Source organism: Crocuta crocuta, unplaced genomic scaffold (assembly GCF_008692635.1).
Source record: "Crocuta crocuta isolate KB4526 unplaced genomic scaffold, BGI_CrCroc_1.0 scaffold383, whole genome shotgun sequence".
Classification (NCBI taxonomy): Eukaryota; Metazoa; Chordata; class Mammalia; order Carnivora; family Hyaenidae; genus Crocuta; species Crocuta crocuta.
This window is the reverse complement of record NW_027531897.1, coordinates 3,823,240-3,840,170: the sequence shown is the minus strand read 5'-3', so window position 1 is coordinate 3,840,170 and position 16,931 is coordinate 3,823,240. Positions and strand designations below refer to the sequence as shown.

At 32.8% G+C, this 16,931-nt stretch overlaps 1 protein-coding gene across 1 annotated transcript in view; it reads right to left on the bottom strand.

Moving 5' to 3' along the window:
* ADAMTS6 (ADAM metallopeptidase with thrombospondin type 1 motif 6) overlaps positions 1 to 16,931 on the bottom strand; it is a 270,295-nt gene that overhangs the window by 113,605 nt on the left and 139,759 nt on the right. Inside the window, exons 9-10 of the mRNA XM_077773561.1 lie at positions 14,449 to 14,595; positions 7,552 to 7,693 (exon numbers count right to left, since the gene is read on the bottom strand). Of these exons, the coding sequence (XP_077629687.1) occupies positions 7,552 to 7,693; positions 14,449 to 14,595 (289 nt within the window). The remainder of the gene's footprint in view (positions 1 to 7,551; positions 7,694 to 14,448; positions 14,596 to 16,931) is intronic.

Below are 16,931 nucleotides of genomic sequence, written 5' to 3'. Positions count from 1 at the left end.
TCAGCAGATAATTCTTTTCACTTGTTTATTCAACAAATATCTTTTAAGTTCCTATTTTAAGGGAGGGATTGTGCTACACACTATATAAACAGCCATGAACAAGGCAGGTGGAATTCTTACTCTCATGGAACTTATGTTCTGTTATAATTATCAGCTCATTCTTCCAACAAATACTTATTGAGCACCTACCATAGCCAGGCTCTGTTCTAAGTGCTGGGAAAAGAATAGGGAATGAAATAGGTAAAATCTCTGTCCCCAGGAAAAATCTATTCTAGGGGTTAGGCAGGAAATAAACAAGATGAATTAGCAAAAGTAATAAATTGTAAGGAAAATAAAGAGAGGAAAATGACAGGGAATGTGTGTGTGTGTGTGTGTGTGCGCGCGCGTGCATGCTCATGTGTATATGATATACATGTGTGCACATGCAGTTTTAGATGAAGTTGTTAGGGAAAGTCTTACCTAGAAGATCACAATTAAATAGTTAATAAGTAAGCAGATAAGCAGGATGATTATGGCTTGAAATAAGTACTATGAGGGAAATAAAAAGTATAATGTAAAAGGGAAAAACTGGGAGAAGACTTTTTCTAAAGATAGACTGGACAGAAGGCCTGTCTGAAGAGAAAATGTATTTGAGCTGAGACTGAAGGATGTTATTGTGTCAAAATGTGACCCTTGGAATATCTTCATATGCTCCCAAAATACACATGGCTTAGATTCCCCTACCGCACTTTGACCAGCATATCAACTATACAGGAATAATCATGGATGACATAGATATTCATAGAAGAAAGGGAAACATTTATTGAATGTCTGCCATGTGCCAGGTAAATAAAAAACACTTTGCATGTTTGACATGCCTTTCACCATCTGAGGCTAACAAGAACAAATTGGCTGTTGTTCACTGGAAACAGTATGAGTAAAATCTAACAATAATCAATTTGAGGTCATAGGTAATAGTGAATGGCGAGGATACTTTTATTTAAAATATTCTGTTTCATTGTGAAACCATGTATTAGAGCATGTGTTTCCATTTATGGTTCAGAATACATGGTCCAGTGATAAAACATTGTTCAGTTCTACACTAATGTAAATAGTAACAATGTACAACACATTATTATGCATTTATGTGCTAAATTGTAAGTCTATGTGAACAGTGACAAATTTAACAGATAATAAAAAGTTCATATAAATTAAACAAAGCTATGATATCTGTAAAATTTATCTGGTGTTGTGAAAAGGGTAGTTCACTCAGTTAAGCATCCAACTCTTGCTTTCGGCTCAGGTCTGGGTCGGAGGCCCATGTTGAGTTTGGTGCTGGCAGTGTGGAGCCTGCTTGGGATTCTCTGTCTCCCTCTCTCTGCCCTTCTCTCCCCCTCTCTCAAAAATAAATAAATAAACTAAAAAAAACAAAAACAAAAACAAAAGAAAAAGAAAAAAAATTCTCTGGTGTTATCCTGGTCCTTAAAACTACCTGCTCGTGAGCAATTACTCCTCTGTCTCTTTCTAAAACCACCTTATTAATGTATGACTGACACACAAAGAAGCTCTACACAGTTGGTGTATACAACTTGATGAATTTGGAGATAAGTACACATCCATGAAACCATCACCACAAACTATGCTCTAAACATATCCATCACATCCAAAAGCTTCCACTCATCCTCTGTATTATCATTTTGTGTGTGTCATAAGAACATAAGTTCTTGTTTTTTTAGTTTTTAATTTTTTTTTTAATGTTTATTCATTTTTGAGAGACAGAGACCAAGCAGGGGAGGGGCAGACAGAGTCAGGCAGAGAATCTGAAGCAAGCTCCAGGCTCCGAGCTGTCAGCACAGAGTCCAACGTGGGGGGCTCAAACCCACGAACCATACAATCGTGACCTGAGCCAAAATCAAGTTAGACATTTAACCTACTGAGCCACCCAGGCACCCCAGAACATAAGTTCTTAACATAAGTTCTACTCTCTTAGCAAATTTTAAGTATACAATTCAGTATTGTTTACTATAGGTACTATGCAGTACAGTAGATCTGTAGGATTTATTCATTTTACATAACTGAACTTTGACAATACCTCCTCATTTTCAATTTTCCCTAGTCCCTTGGCAACTACCATTCTACTCTCTGCTTCTATAAGTTTGACTATTTCAGATTCTGCACATAAGTTGTATCATGTAGTATTTGTACTTCCTGTCTACCTTACTTCATTTAGCATGTCCTCTGGGTTCATGCACATTGTCACAAATGTTGGGATCTCCAACTCTGTAGGCCCAGATCATATTCCATTGCATGTACATACCAGATTTTCTTTATCCATTTGTCAATGGACATTTAGGTTGCTTCCATGTCTCAACTACTGTGAATAATACTGCAGTGTCTAGGAGAGTACATATACTTCTTTGAGATGCTGATATAATTCTTTTGGATATACCCCCAGAAGTGGAATGGCTGTACTTCTATTTTTTTTTATTTTTTGAGAAACTTCCACACTATTTTCCATAGTGCCATAGTGGCTGCACTAGTTTACATTCCCACCACCAATGCACAAGGGATCTCTTTTCATCACATTCTTGTCAACACTTATTTTCTTTTGTATTTGCTTTTATTTATTTATTATTATTACCATCCTAACAGGTGTGAAGCAATAGCTCATTGTGGTTATGATTTGCATTTCCCTGATGACTAGTGATGTTCAGTACCTTAAAACATACCTACTAGTCATTTGTATGTCTTCTTTTAAGAAATATCTATTCAGTTCTTTAACCATTTTTAATTGGGTTACTGGGGGTTCTTTGTTTTGTTTGTGTGTTTTTTTTCATATTGCTATTATAAATTTTGGACATCAAACCTTTATCAGATACATGATTTACAAATATTTTCTTCCTTTCCATAAGTTTTATTTTCATTTTGTTGACTGTCTCCTTTGCTGTGTAGAAGATTTTAAGTTTGATGTAGTCCCAATTGTCTATTTTTGCTTTTTTTGCCTATGTTTTTGCTTTTGTTGTCTACGTTTTTGGTGTCACATCTAAGAAACCATCGTCAAATTCAATTTTCCCTTATGTTTGCTTTCAGGAGTTTTAATGTTTTGAGTCTTATATTTAAGTCTTTAATCCATTTTGAGTCAATTTTTGTGTATGGTATACGATAAGGGTCCAGATTCATTCTTCTGCCTGTGGCTCTCCAATTTTCCAATACCTATAGCTATTATGTATTGTTGGCACCCTAGTCAAAGATTCATTGATCATACAGGCTGAAAATGTCTTTATTTCTGGTCTCTCTTCTCTTTCATTGGTCTGTTTGTGTTTATGCTAGTACCATACTATTTTGATTACTGTAGCTGTGTAATATATTTTGAAATCAGTAAGTATGATGCCACCAGCTTTGGTCTTCTTGCTCATTTTTCCTTTAGCTACTCAGGGTCTTCAATAGTTCCCTGTGAATTTTAGGGTTCTTTTTCTATACCTGTTAAAAAGTGTCATGTGATTACTGCAATCACCAACTGATAGTTTCCAGTAAATTATGTAGTGGATATTGTTGAACTACACAGAACCATTAAGTATATATGGAAAAAAATTGTTTAGGATATGATTTGTAGTAACAAAATAAAGAAATGTAGAGTTATGTCTGAGACTAAGCCTTGAATTAATTTGTGCTTTTTAGAAAACAGTCAAAAGATCACCTACATCCTCTACAATATATAGGCTCATTAGTGAATTCCTTCCAAAGTTTAAACTTGTTATTATTATTATAAAATATTTTTGTTAATCTATTTTTAATAATTCTTTTCTACTAAGAAACAGGAGACAAATGGAAAGTAGAAGAGAAATGAGACAACAGATTCTATAGAGCTTTACAGGCAGCAATTTTCCTCTAAACAGGCAAAATACATTTTTTTGGACACACTGATTCTGTTTTATTTGTGATGAATTTTCATCCAGGACACATCAAAGACACTCTCAGAAACTTGCTATTACAGCTAGTAGATTTTTGTAAATGCTCTAGTAGCATCTTGTTTTGTGTGCTGCTCGTCTGTACTTACATCTTGCTTTGAAGAGGTCCTAACTTTTTACGAAGGGTAAAAGAAAACAAACTCATATCTAGGGTTCAAACACCTGAGAATTTATAAACCTGAAAATATGTTTAAGGGAAGCTTTCTAGATCACCTCTCCCAAAAAGACTGTGATAAAATGGAGAGTTTTGTTTTGTTTTGCTTAGAAACAGACACCATTTGACGAAAATTGATAAACAGTGTCTCCTGAAATAAAATATATTTGCTATCTTTATTTATTAACATATATACTACATCTAACAGAAAATGGAAGTAATCTACACCTTTTCTTTTTTTCTTTTCTCTTTCTTCTTTCTCTTTTCTTTCTTCTTCCTTCCTTCCTTCCTTCCTTCCTTCCTTCCTTTCCCTCCCTCACTTCCTTGTTTCCTTCCATCTTTCCTTCCTTCCTTCCATCCTTCCTTCCTTTATTACTTTCAAGAGCATGCACATGAGCAGAGAAAGGGCAGAGAGAGGGAGAGACAGACTCTTAAGCAGGCTCTAAATTGTCAGCATGACGATGGATGCTGGGGACTGAACTCACAAACTGTGAGATCATGACCTGATCTGAAATCAAGAGTTGGATGCTTAACTGACTGAGGCACCCAGGCGCCCCTAGACCTTTAATAATTTTTGTTTTGACCTTGGAGTAGGTAAATCAAATTCTGTATTTTAGCTTCAACATATACAAAATATTAATAGATAGTTACAATTTTTATCAAAGTAGTCTGAAGTATCCCAGGAAAAAAGATGCTACGTAAAACCACAAACCACATATCATTTATAAATTACTATATTATACAACTATATTACTATGTATACATTATACCATTTTGTTTTTTGTATTTATAGCTATTACAATCTCCTCACTACTTCTACTGAAATTGAGGAGTACCTAGAAAGCATAAATAGATGATATACAAGGATAATGGTACAAGATATTGTCCTGAATTATAATAAAAAATAAAAATTTTCATGTAAACTCTCAAATATAACTAACATGTATATTACTGGACCTACTCAGTAAGTATTTTTTGTAACCAGATATAATCACTAGTAACTGAAGTAGAAGCGATGGAAAGCTGATCACTGGTGCAGTTATGTGTTATTCTGTAGTTGCTTAAAATCCTCCCTAGCATCATTAGAGTCCTGGTAATTGAAAGAGGGATCATTTACTGATGCCCAACACCAATGTATCCCCTCACTAAAAGGATGTAATGTTCTTTTAAGCCCCCAGTGCTTGTGTTTAGTGTTCATCTCAGGATGCTACAACACCTTGACAGCTAAAGCCAGGCTGGTTTGTTTCCCCTCAGCTTCCATCTGAAGTATGTCTTGTTTACCTGACTGGACCGCTACTTTCAAAGCCACTCTTATTTTCTAAAGTAGTATTTAGACTCATTTAAAACCATAGGAAGTCACCAGATAAAACATGTTTGGGTGCTATAAATTGTGTAAACCCAATTTTTCAGGCACAAGTTTAAGAAGTGAGAGTGACTGTACAGAATCCATCATGATTCAAGAAACTTTGTTAGCAATATACAGCACATTATAAAAAAAGGTAGCATAAGCATTTCCATATAGTACATGAGTCTAAGAAAACCATTTTGCTGCAAAGCAAAGTGAAAAGATTAATGACAAAATATGTGAAATTGTATACGCTTGTAAGATGCTAATGTCTTTCCCCAAGTTTTCCAAATGTTATTTTATATCTATTACAAAAGCTTTTAGGGGCACCTGGGTGGCTCAGTCAGTTAAGCATCTGACTTTTAATTTCAGCTCAGGTCATGATCTCACAGCTCATGGAGTTGAGTCCTGCATTGAGCTCTGCACTGACAGCATAGAGCCTGCTTAGGATTCTCTCTCCCTCTCTCTCTGCCCCTCCCCTGCTTGTGCTCTCTCTTTTTCTTTCAAAATAACCAACTATTTTATAAAAGATTTTATAAACAGAACAGATAAATAGAACCTAAAAGCTAAATATAAGGAAGATAAACTGAAAAAATACAATTAGGCAATTACTATTTATCTCACTTCAAATCAATGAGTATGAGATATTTGTGACATACAGACAGAGATATAGGATAATCAGAGGAAAATTTTAATTAATTATTAAAGAAAGAAAAGATGCATCCATAGATTCTGTAAAACTGATAATATAAATTATCTAACATGAAAATACATAGTCACAGTTAAAGCCCAATTTCCAATAAAAAATTAAAATGTAGATTAACTATTTCACTTGCTAATAAATACATGAGATAACAAAGATAAAAACAACAGAAAATGTGTAATCTCATTTGATCATGAATTTCAACCTACTAAACTACAAGTAAATAAAAAGACGGTGATTGAAATTTGACCCACTTTTTCTGTAGGAAAAAGCAATCTAAGAAAAAAAGGAGCTAAAATCATACAGAAACAGTAATAGAAGACTCTTTTCAGAAAGGCAAGACCAAAGTTTTATACAAGGCTTTACATATTTAGATAGTTGCACAAAATCTTTAAATCTAGTGCACAAAATGTGGCACCAAAGCCTACCATGAATAATAATATGCTTGTCACCCAAGGGATATTTTGAAAATCACTTTACTTTGTACTGTACCCAAAAGGAACAATCGGTACAGTACAATGCATATATTGTTTAGACTTTACTACCTTAAAACTTAGTTCATTTTTGGTTATTATTTTTTAAAGTGATTTTAAACACTATTTGTATAAAAACTGAAACCAACCCTTTAAACTTATGTTTTAAATTTGAATTCTTATAAACAACTTTTTATTTAAAAATCTTATTCTTTCATTCAGTACATTTACACTGCATACATATACAAACATGCCTCTATACTAGGCAGTGATAGCTCTCTTTTTAAAATGTTTTTATTATATATATATAATATTATTTATTTGATTTTAATNAGTCTTTACAAATTGCTTCATCCACTGCCCACAATTTTAGGCAGACACGAAGAGTCAATTATGAAACCTGCATTTTTTTCCACAGTAATTTTCCTTGTTTTTCAATTTGAGTTAATGTCATCTTGTCCCCACTCAGTTGTTGTGTTAGAATGTGGGCAGTGAATGAAGCAACTTGAAATGACTCAGTACTAAAAAGTATAAATTAAAATAAAGGCTCTTAGCCAATATGAAAATTCCCTTAAACCCAATTATTAGAGTACCAGAAAAGGCCGGGAGAGAGAAGTTTTCAAAACCATAACATTTCAAAAGACAAACTAAAGTGGCATTAAAAACTCAGGACTTTAAAAGAAATACATTAGAAATTATTAAAATTCTACCTGTATCCCTCACAAGACATCTGAAACTTGTTTAAGTATTCTCATTTAGAAATAGATATTAGACAAATGATATCAGAAAAAAAGCAGTGTGTCAAAGGCCATATTTACATTAACGATGTTATCAGACATATACTACACTCAATAAGATTCCCCAACTTAATATTTGTGTCACGAAAGAACACATATAAATGACTAAACATAAGGATTAAGACTTCTTACCCCATATTTACATTGGCGGGATGTTGCTCCATATTGGAAACGGCATTGCTCATCAGCATCATACACCTGACCTGGGGCCACAGCTGGATAAAGAAAGTCACGCTTGGGAGGCTCATTATCAAGGCACGTACCACGGCCTGAACTGTTCAACATAAAGGATCAAAGGAAATTAGGTACACTATGGACTATTTTCATCACAATTATGAAACCATGTGTTGAACTATTTGTTTTAATAACTTGATGCATGAAAAGCAATACATTCTACCAACAGTCACATGGTAAAACAGAATAACTTTACTGAAATGTGAATAAGAGCTCCAATAGTTCTTTCCAGCACCAAGACACAATAAAAGCATCTCAGACAACAATCTGAAAATGTCATGTTGGCCTCAAAACACTGTTTTAATTTCTAAAGGAATCAAAATAGAATTTCATATTGCTCTAAGCTTCTTGTTTGTTTTCCATGAAAATATAACCACATCTGGTAGTAGAATTAAAAACATAAAATGTGGAAAATTAAAAAACAAAACAAAACTATGGTTGTAATTCTTAAAGACCTAATCTATATACTCCTAACTTGGGCAGAACAATAGATGCTGTAGTAAGACATGTCCAAAGGTTCTTGAAATATTTCAATAATAAATGGGCAGAATGACAGAGGAGGCCAAAATCCAAAGTTCTCTCAAGTATATTAGAAGTGTTTAGTCTCTCAAAAATTTCATATTTCATCTAGGGTCATCAGAGTTGGAAAGGAGAATGTTCTCCTCTCTCTGCAATTTCTGCTTTTCAAAGTATGCTTGCACTCAAACATAATATTTTAATTCAGTGGAACAAATAACATAAAGATCGCCAAAACCCAGACAGAATACCTTAGTTTAAAGGACTTTATACTTTGCTAAATATAATTGTTCATTTTTTTTAGTCAGTGTGCATAAAATAGGACAGATGCTTTTTTACTTTCATTTCACATGTGAGTAACTTAGAATTTTTAAAGAATTCCTATGCCAACATTTAAAAATTTTTTCCAACATTCCTGTCAATTGTGCCAGCACTTGTGTTTTTTTTTCCAAATCTTTTCCATCCACTTTGCCAAAGGAAAATAATTTCACAAGTAGAAGTTCCTCAACTATTATTTAGGACAGTACAAATTTTCATTTATAGATAAGTAAGAAAGAGCCATGCATAATAATGAGCTTCATATTCACTTACTATTTTGTCATATTCCTTAAAAAGTAAAGGTTAATTTACTATATAAAAATGTGTATTTGTGCAGCAGGAAATTAATATCTTTTAAAAACGGAACCATATTATTCATTAGTGATAGATTCAAAAACCCAAGGGACAGAACACTGTCCTCTTTACAACCTTTCCTTTTATTTATGCCCCACTTTGTTAATTTTTAATCAATAAAAATATTTAGATGGAATATTAAATGTGATACTAATATAGATGGGTTTTATTGTAACAGTTCACTTGTCAGTGTTCAAAGAATTTAACAGAAAACTCTTTTTCACCTGCCTTCCAGTTTTCATGACAAAATGCTTTTACTTTGTGTTTATTTTACTTTTTGAAATTGACATGCAGATCAGTAAGGAAAACTATTTCTAGATAAATTTTTAAAATAGCAAGATTTTTAATGTTATTATGTAAAATATCTTAATATAGAAATGCAAATTTTAGACAAATGCAATTTTATTAGTAAATTCAAAATTTATGTTAAGATTAATGATAAAAGAGGTCAAATGTAAAAAGTCTACTGAATGAAGATGGACTATTTTGATAAAACACAATATTCATGAAACCAATGAATACTAGTTTAATTCCATAATTTTTCTTATAAAATATGTTTCATCTCCATCTACAACAAAATTATAAGTCTTTATGAAAAGATTGAAATATTTAAAAAATCAAGTTATACATTACTATAAATCAATGGGAAAATTTTAAGTACTGAAGTATTTAAGTCCTATAGTTAAAAATATCTGCTGATAGCATAACAAAGAAGGTATAAGATATATTCACCTAAGTAGAATTAACTCAAAAGTCTACTAAAAATTATGATACACAGGGGCACCTAGGTGGCTCAGTTGGTTAAGCATCTGACTTCAACTCAGGCCATGATCTCACAGTTCCTGAGTTCAAGCCCCACAACAGGATCTGTGCTGACAGCTCAGAGTCTGGAGCCTGCTTCAGATTCTGTGTCTCCCTCTCTCTTTGCCCCTCCCCAGCTTGCACTCTGTCTCTTTCTCTCTCAAAAATAAACATTCAAAAAAGGTTTTTTTTAAAATTTATTATACATAATAACTTGTAGGTGTATAAAATTAACCTAAAAACCTACAGGAAATACTATATGGACCTCCCCAAAAGAGTTTAAGAATAGATACCCTGGGGGGTACCTGGGTGGCTCAGCCAGCTAAGCNTCTAACTGATATAATAATATGATTTCTATGCTAAATCTAGTGCTATTTATGCTTTCATCGAAATAAGAATAGTAGTGATGTTATATATAAATCTGCTTGAATTTTCTTATCAAATAGCACTTTTAAGCGTTTGTGTTTTGGTCATATGCAAATTTCCCACTCAGAAAGCATGAACCTCACTCATCAATAAATGAATGAAGAGCACTTAGTTTCCATCTATGAGATACAATTACAACTTATTATTATTAAGCAGAGATAGCACCTGTCCTGAGCAAAACCATACACATAAAAAGTAGAACAATGATTATTTCCCTACTAGCATCTTTTTCAATGTTAAAAGCCTAGTTAATATCAACAGTATTATATATAATAATAAACCCCTTTTTTGTTTATGTATCTAAGACAAGACAGAAAAAATATGTGTGTTTGAGAGCATGCTTTTTCCCAGATCATGAAATTCTTAGTAAATCAAAATATATTTACATTTCCAGAAATCCTTGCAGCATGATAGCAAAATCATATTTTATGTATTCTACCTCTAATTTAGAGAAGTCTTATTTACATAGTTCAAAAATTAGTCTTGAGATGGGAATATAAGCCAGAGTTGAATGGTCAGCTAAAATTTACAGATCTCTATGTAAAATATGTACCCTTGGCTTTGTTTCCAGAACACATGAGCACATTCTCCTAATTGCAATTTTATATTTGTTTTTTACTTAAACAATTATACTATAAACAAGACCTTCAGCTCACAGTGCATCAATCTAAAAAATAAATCATTCTCTATATAACCCTATACACATCTTAACAGTCTTGTAACAACAACAACAAAAAGTTAACATTTAATGCCAACTCCTATTTTCAACACAAAATTGTGCTCATATACCTAAATTAAATGAATCGATTGTATTATCTGTGGTAAGTCAAGTGTCTTATCTACTATGTTATTATAAACTGCTTCATCAATATCCACAAAACTAATAATAACTACCTTCTAAAATGAGTTAGACCTTTCTCTCTTGCCCTCCATATGACTGGGATGCTTGAATATAACTGATTTGAGGCTTCCAACATACAAACACTGTACTGATAACTGATAATGATTTCCTCAGTTATACTCTCTTCTCCAGATGTAGCTTTGACTTATCAAAGATATTTAGGGGTTAGAAGAAGTCCCCAAAATGTGCCTGATGAATAGAAAGAGGAGAAACTTGTTTTGCTGTTTCTTGGGCTCCATATAAAAAGAGAGTCCCATCTATGAAATTGTTTTCCACTTAAAGATTATTGATACTGATCTTCCAAAGTAAATGCTACAAGGAAATGTGAGTGAGTGGTCATCCTGTTCATCTTATATCATTTTTCTTGTAGATCTTTCTTTCTCGTTCACCTTCAACCATAATATTGCCTTTCTTTATTCAAGCTTCCATCCTTTCTGTGAAAACGGCTAGTCTGTATTTAATTTGGAACTGTAGGAAATTTTGCTATGGATCTCTGACAGTTCAAACAATTTAACAGACTTTAATTTAAATAGAGCAAGAGTTGATTCACAGAGGCTCCGGAATTTTGGAAAACTATATGAAATTACTCTATACTACCGCTAAGTGGTGGAAAATGTATGAAAAACTGGCCTAAACTACTTCTGGCTGCCTTCCACTGCCTGGTAAATTAGCCCATAGTCATCAGTGAGTGTGAGCCATAATACCAGGTTCATCTTTCTCTATTTTCTAAATAAATAAGTAAATAAGTCCCGCAGGCAGATAGGAAGGACACTACCTGCAAAGCCTTCGTCGAAAACATCAGAAGCTGGCATAACACGTCCATTTTAACGGAAATGGGTTCTTTATTATTTAATCAGGACGGCTTCTGGGCGATTCATGAACCACTTATTGAATCACCGAGTTTAAGAAATCTGAAAAAAAATATTGGGAGTTGGTAAACACCATCTCCTGATTGATCAATAGCACCTAGTGTTTCAGAAAGACACGAGAGACTTGACTTTATTGGCATTTAAAGGCCATGGAATTGTTTTCAGCTGAACATAGTGAATAGTGAATGTCTATAAGTCATAGAAAGCTCATTGTTAAAATCCACCATCATCTTGGGCCTATACAGTCACTAAGTAAAGAAAGGTATGCATTTTGTTGGCTGGGCTGCAGTTCCTACACAATTCATCTTTCAAGATTTTTCTTGAGAAGAGAAACTAAAATAAAATGTTATGAGTCTTTTTGAGCCAACTATAAAACATAAATGTAACCTCAATCCCTGATCAAAATATCACTGGATTTTTAAAAATATCACACATAGCTGTTAAAGCAATTAAGCCAACTGCATTAATAAAAAGGAACAAAGAAATTCAAGAAAGTTACTATTATGTCTTTGTGCTCCAGTGAACTGACCTTTTTAAAGGGCCCTGTGTTTAAAAAACCTTTATTACTTGGTCAGATTATAATCAGAGTTGTTTAGTTTATTATTAAAGAGGACAAAAGAGCTAACTTTTCCCAATCTCTACACATTTTCTTTCATATCTATCTTTTAATGATGGCTTTAACTTTGTGAGTATTCCCATGAGGATGCACAACAGAAATATTTTTATAAAATACAGGATAAATAAGCCCTTTGGAACCCTGTCAACACTAATCATGCTTACATACAAAATGCAAAGAGGCAATAAGGCTTAAATAATGCTTTTTGGATTAATTGTTTTAATTAATTCAATGGAACACTTTACTGTACCTAGTAATAATTTTACATCCCTCATCAAATTATTGGTGATTTCTTAACAGTATTTTATTAGTAATTTAGGAATTCCCTTTTGGGAAATTTTTTTAAGAGTCTCTCTTGCAAGAGAGACTGATCAAAACTGATCCTTGTATTAGGTATACAGAGATGGACCTAGCAAATAAACTGTGCAAAATAAACAGGATAGGGGAGAAAGAAAACACAAGATGAGCGAAGCCTTCAAAAATGCACAGGAATATTGAGTATGTTATACAGTTTGTCTTTCTGGTGATAGACACTAAGATTCCATTATAAAAACATGAGCCAAGTCAAAGGAGAAATTCCATATCTGGCTTGATTTCTAGGGAGAGCAGATCTTGAACAATGTTTAAAATTTAGGTAATATGATCTCATTAAAAACATCTTGGAAAATGATAATGCTACTGCTTTGTGTTAAAAACTGCCCAAAGATGTGCAACAAATTCTCTGTGGTCTATCTTTATAGCCTTCAATCCAGTATTGGCACTAAGCAAGCACACTATTATAATTATTTATTACTAAGATTAAAAAATTTTGGATTACAGCATAATTTTCCAGAGGAATTCCATTCTGATATGAATTTCCAATTCCTTTTGTTTCATTATTAAATATTTTTAATTCAAAAAAGCTCATTTTAAACATTTACCTTTTGACCTCTAATTGGTAAAGCACTGTGATAGGTAATTTAAAATCTCTTGTTTGGGGCCTTTAAATACATGTAATTTTAAGTTTTCAGAATGTGATTTTACTGAATAATATTACCTTACATAGCCTTTCTGAATTTTTAAAGTTTTACACCAGAGTCATATAAATGTGAACTTTGAACAAAGACAGTTTTTAAAAAGAATTTCTCTTGTTCATGAGTGTTTTATCTGATTCACTTTTTCAAAGAGTATTTAATCTCTCCTCCCCAAGAAAAAAATGACACAAAACAGTTGAAGATAATGATAGAGTAACAATGCTTAAAGCCTCGATNGATTCATTTAATATTACCTAACTCATTTAACAAGTGAGGTCACTGAAGATTAGGAAAGGTTAAGTTAACATGCTCATGGTCACACAATTAGAAAGTGAGACCTAAGTCTATGAGTTTACAAAGTCCAATCCTGAAGTCCTATATAGGTGAGATGTGAAAGAATATCTGCTTTCATAAACACAGTTATACCTGAGCTAATTTACATATCTCACATTTAAGTAATCACGTGCTTGGAATATACATTAAAAGATCAGCAAAGAAGTTCTCAAACTGTAGAAAAGATGAGTCACTTAATAAATTTTCAAATTAAATTTTCATTTCTTGGATGTTTGGTTTTTTGTTGTTGTTGTTCGTACTATTAGATACTTTACATTCCTAAAAAAAAACCTCAGCGTTTTCAACAACAAAATGAAATATATCATCACTGAATTAAAATTTGGCCTATGCTCTATTAAACTGTGTAAATCTAAATTCTTTCTGACATTGTTTCCCGTTGATTGAACATTTCTGACACTCACATCATCAACCCCACTTATATCCTTGCTCCAGTTTCTCTAATCTACGAAGTTCTTTTTTGAGTATGAAGGAAATTTGCCACAGTGATATATTAAAGTATTTTAGGAACAGCATGAAATATCACACTATAAAAGTTACCCATTATGCAGTTTGAAGCACTACATATTACGCTTCTACCAATGACTTACTTCTGGAGCAATTCATCATCACTCTCCAGAGATTACTTACTCTAGAAAGCTGGTGATATAGTCTCGACTGCAGGCAGACCAGGAAAAAGGATTGGTATTTGCAGTAATGTGAGCTGCCATAAGTTTTGCTGCTTCATGACCTTTCGTCCCACAAGAATTTCCAATTCCATCATGGTTCATACCAAAACTGTTTTAACAAGGAAGAAACATAAGAAACATGAAAGAAAGAAATAAAATAAATAAATAAAATAAACGAACCCCCAATGTATCCTTTATTTCCTTATTTGATCATTTATTAGCCTTACCAACATATACTTTCTATCAAGATACTCTAAGGAAATACGAGATTAAAGTTAAGGAGACCACAGAATACTTCTATGATACAATTTATTTTTATATCTCTTTATTTGATCATATACTTTTGAATGGTAGCTCATATGATACAATCTTTCCTTGAACAGATAGGGAATATATGTTAATTCTCACTTTATAGTTATGAAAAACTGAAGTTTAGTAAAAATAAATGACCTATTAAAGATCATACAGTTAGTCTTAGTAGATACTGCCTTTAAACATCCTAGAATTTATGTTAGTTGAGAAAAGAGAATTCCCATAAATGAAAGTAAATATTAACACTTTGGGCAGTGTAGAGATGCTGAAGGTTTGCGAGTAAGAGCAACTGGGTATTTCAGAAAATCTGGAATTGATTTGTATTTTGGACAGGTCATTATAGTAAGTCTATAGTTCAGACATTGGAGTGAGGAGACAACGGAGGCAGGGAAAACAGATGGAACAAAAAGCAATGGGAAGAGAATAAGACAGAGAAACGATGTAGATCTGAACCAGGGCCCTAGACAGGTGGGATTAGATGCTAGATATGTTTAGGAAGCTGAATGAATTGGTCTTCATAAATACAATATAAAAAAGTTATAATAGAGACATATAATATATGAGAAATGGAGAAGAAACTAATAATTCATGTAGAGGAACTAACATAAGTAAAGGAAGAGAAACATGTGAGATTGTATATCCAGAGCCCTAAACCATGAATACTAGTATTTAGTCTTCTTGTTTGACATCAAGACATTGGAATCAGTCTCTTTAAGTGGTTTTCTAGGAATATGATAATATAATCGAATTGGATATTATTCTGTCAAAACAATCAGCTGCAGAGTTACATAATAAGCTCCTTAATGTAAATTCATAATTCAATAAACTTAATATTCTGTACTTCTCTCAAAGGTTGATGCTACCATGTGAATACTACTATTATTCTTTTCAAGTGATGATAGCTTTAAGAAAATTATTTCCTTTTAGCAGCAGCCTTATAAGTATTCCTGAGACATGTTAAGATAGGTATAGGCAGACACAGATGGCTGTAAGAAAATAATTTTTGAGATCTTCAATTTCCTTATGTACTCTTTTCTAAAAAAAAAAAAGTCAAACTTCTCCTTTTTAGATCTTACTTCTCCAATCTTATATATATATTAAAAAAAACTTATTCTTCACCCATCTATAATTGTACAATAGTTCATTTCCTTGGTGTATAAAAATGTGTCAAGAAAAGAGACACAAGAAAAGAGATAATCAGAATCATTTGGTGTCAGTGTTGAGAAGAAGAATGACTTTAATGAATGAATAACATATTATGTAGTTTCTTGTTTTCATCACGTTTACAAGAGGATATAATCAAATTAACAGTAGATGGGTTGTTAAAAATTTTTTTTGATGCTAGACCACCATTGGTTATGTTATCACAAATAATACAAAAGGAGTTCCAAAAAGTGAGTGATATTTCTATAATAAACTCCTTTCATCTATTTATGTGAACAAATTTTGTCAGCATACACAACTAAAAAAAATCAGAGTCAAATTGATGCTGAAATTCTGCCTTATTCTAGCAATAGAAAGACAAATGCAGCAACTGAAAAAATATAACTAAGAAACATTTTCTGGGGCGCCTGGGTGGCTTAGTCGGTTAAGCGTCCGACTTTCGCTTAGGTCATGATCTTGCGGTTCGTGGGTTCGGGCCCCGCATCGGGCTCTGTGCTGACTGCCAGCTCAGAGCCTGGAGCCTGTTTCAGAGTCTGTATCTCCCTCTCTCTCTGACCCTCCCCTGCTCACGCTGTCTCTCTCTCTCTCCTAAAAATAAATAAAAATATTAAAAAAAAAAGAAACATTTTCCGTAAAATTTTACTTTTAGGTTTAATTATTTATTACAATGTATAACATGTATATGCTTTCTGATCAATAATTGACTAATAATGATTGTAATGTAATGAATCTATAATCGAGAAAAAATGTTCCTTTATTATCACAGGAAATTTTAAAAATGTAATGGCAATTTATATACATTTTGCGATGAAAATATTTGATACAATTAAAATACACTTAAGTACGAAATTATATTTTAAGGTATATTAAGAAATATTAAAATATACATGAGGGTAGTATTCAAGTTGGGAAAGATGAAGCAGATATATTGAGTTAAAGGAGGGAAAAAAGGATGTAAATTTTGACTAT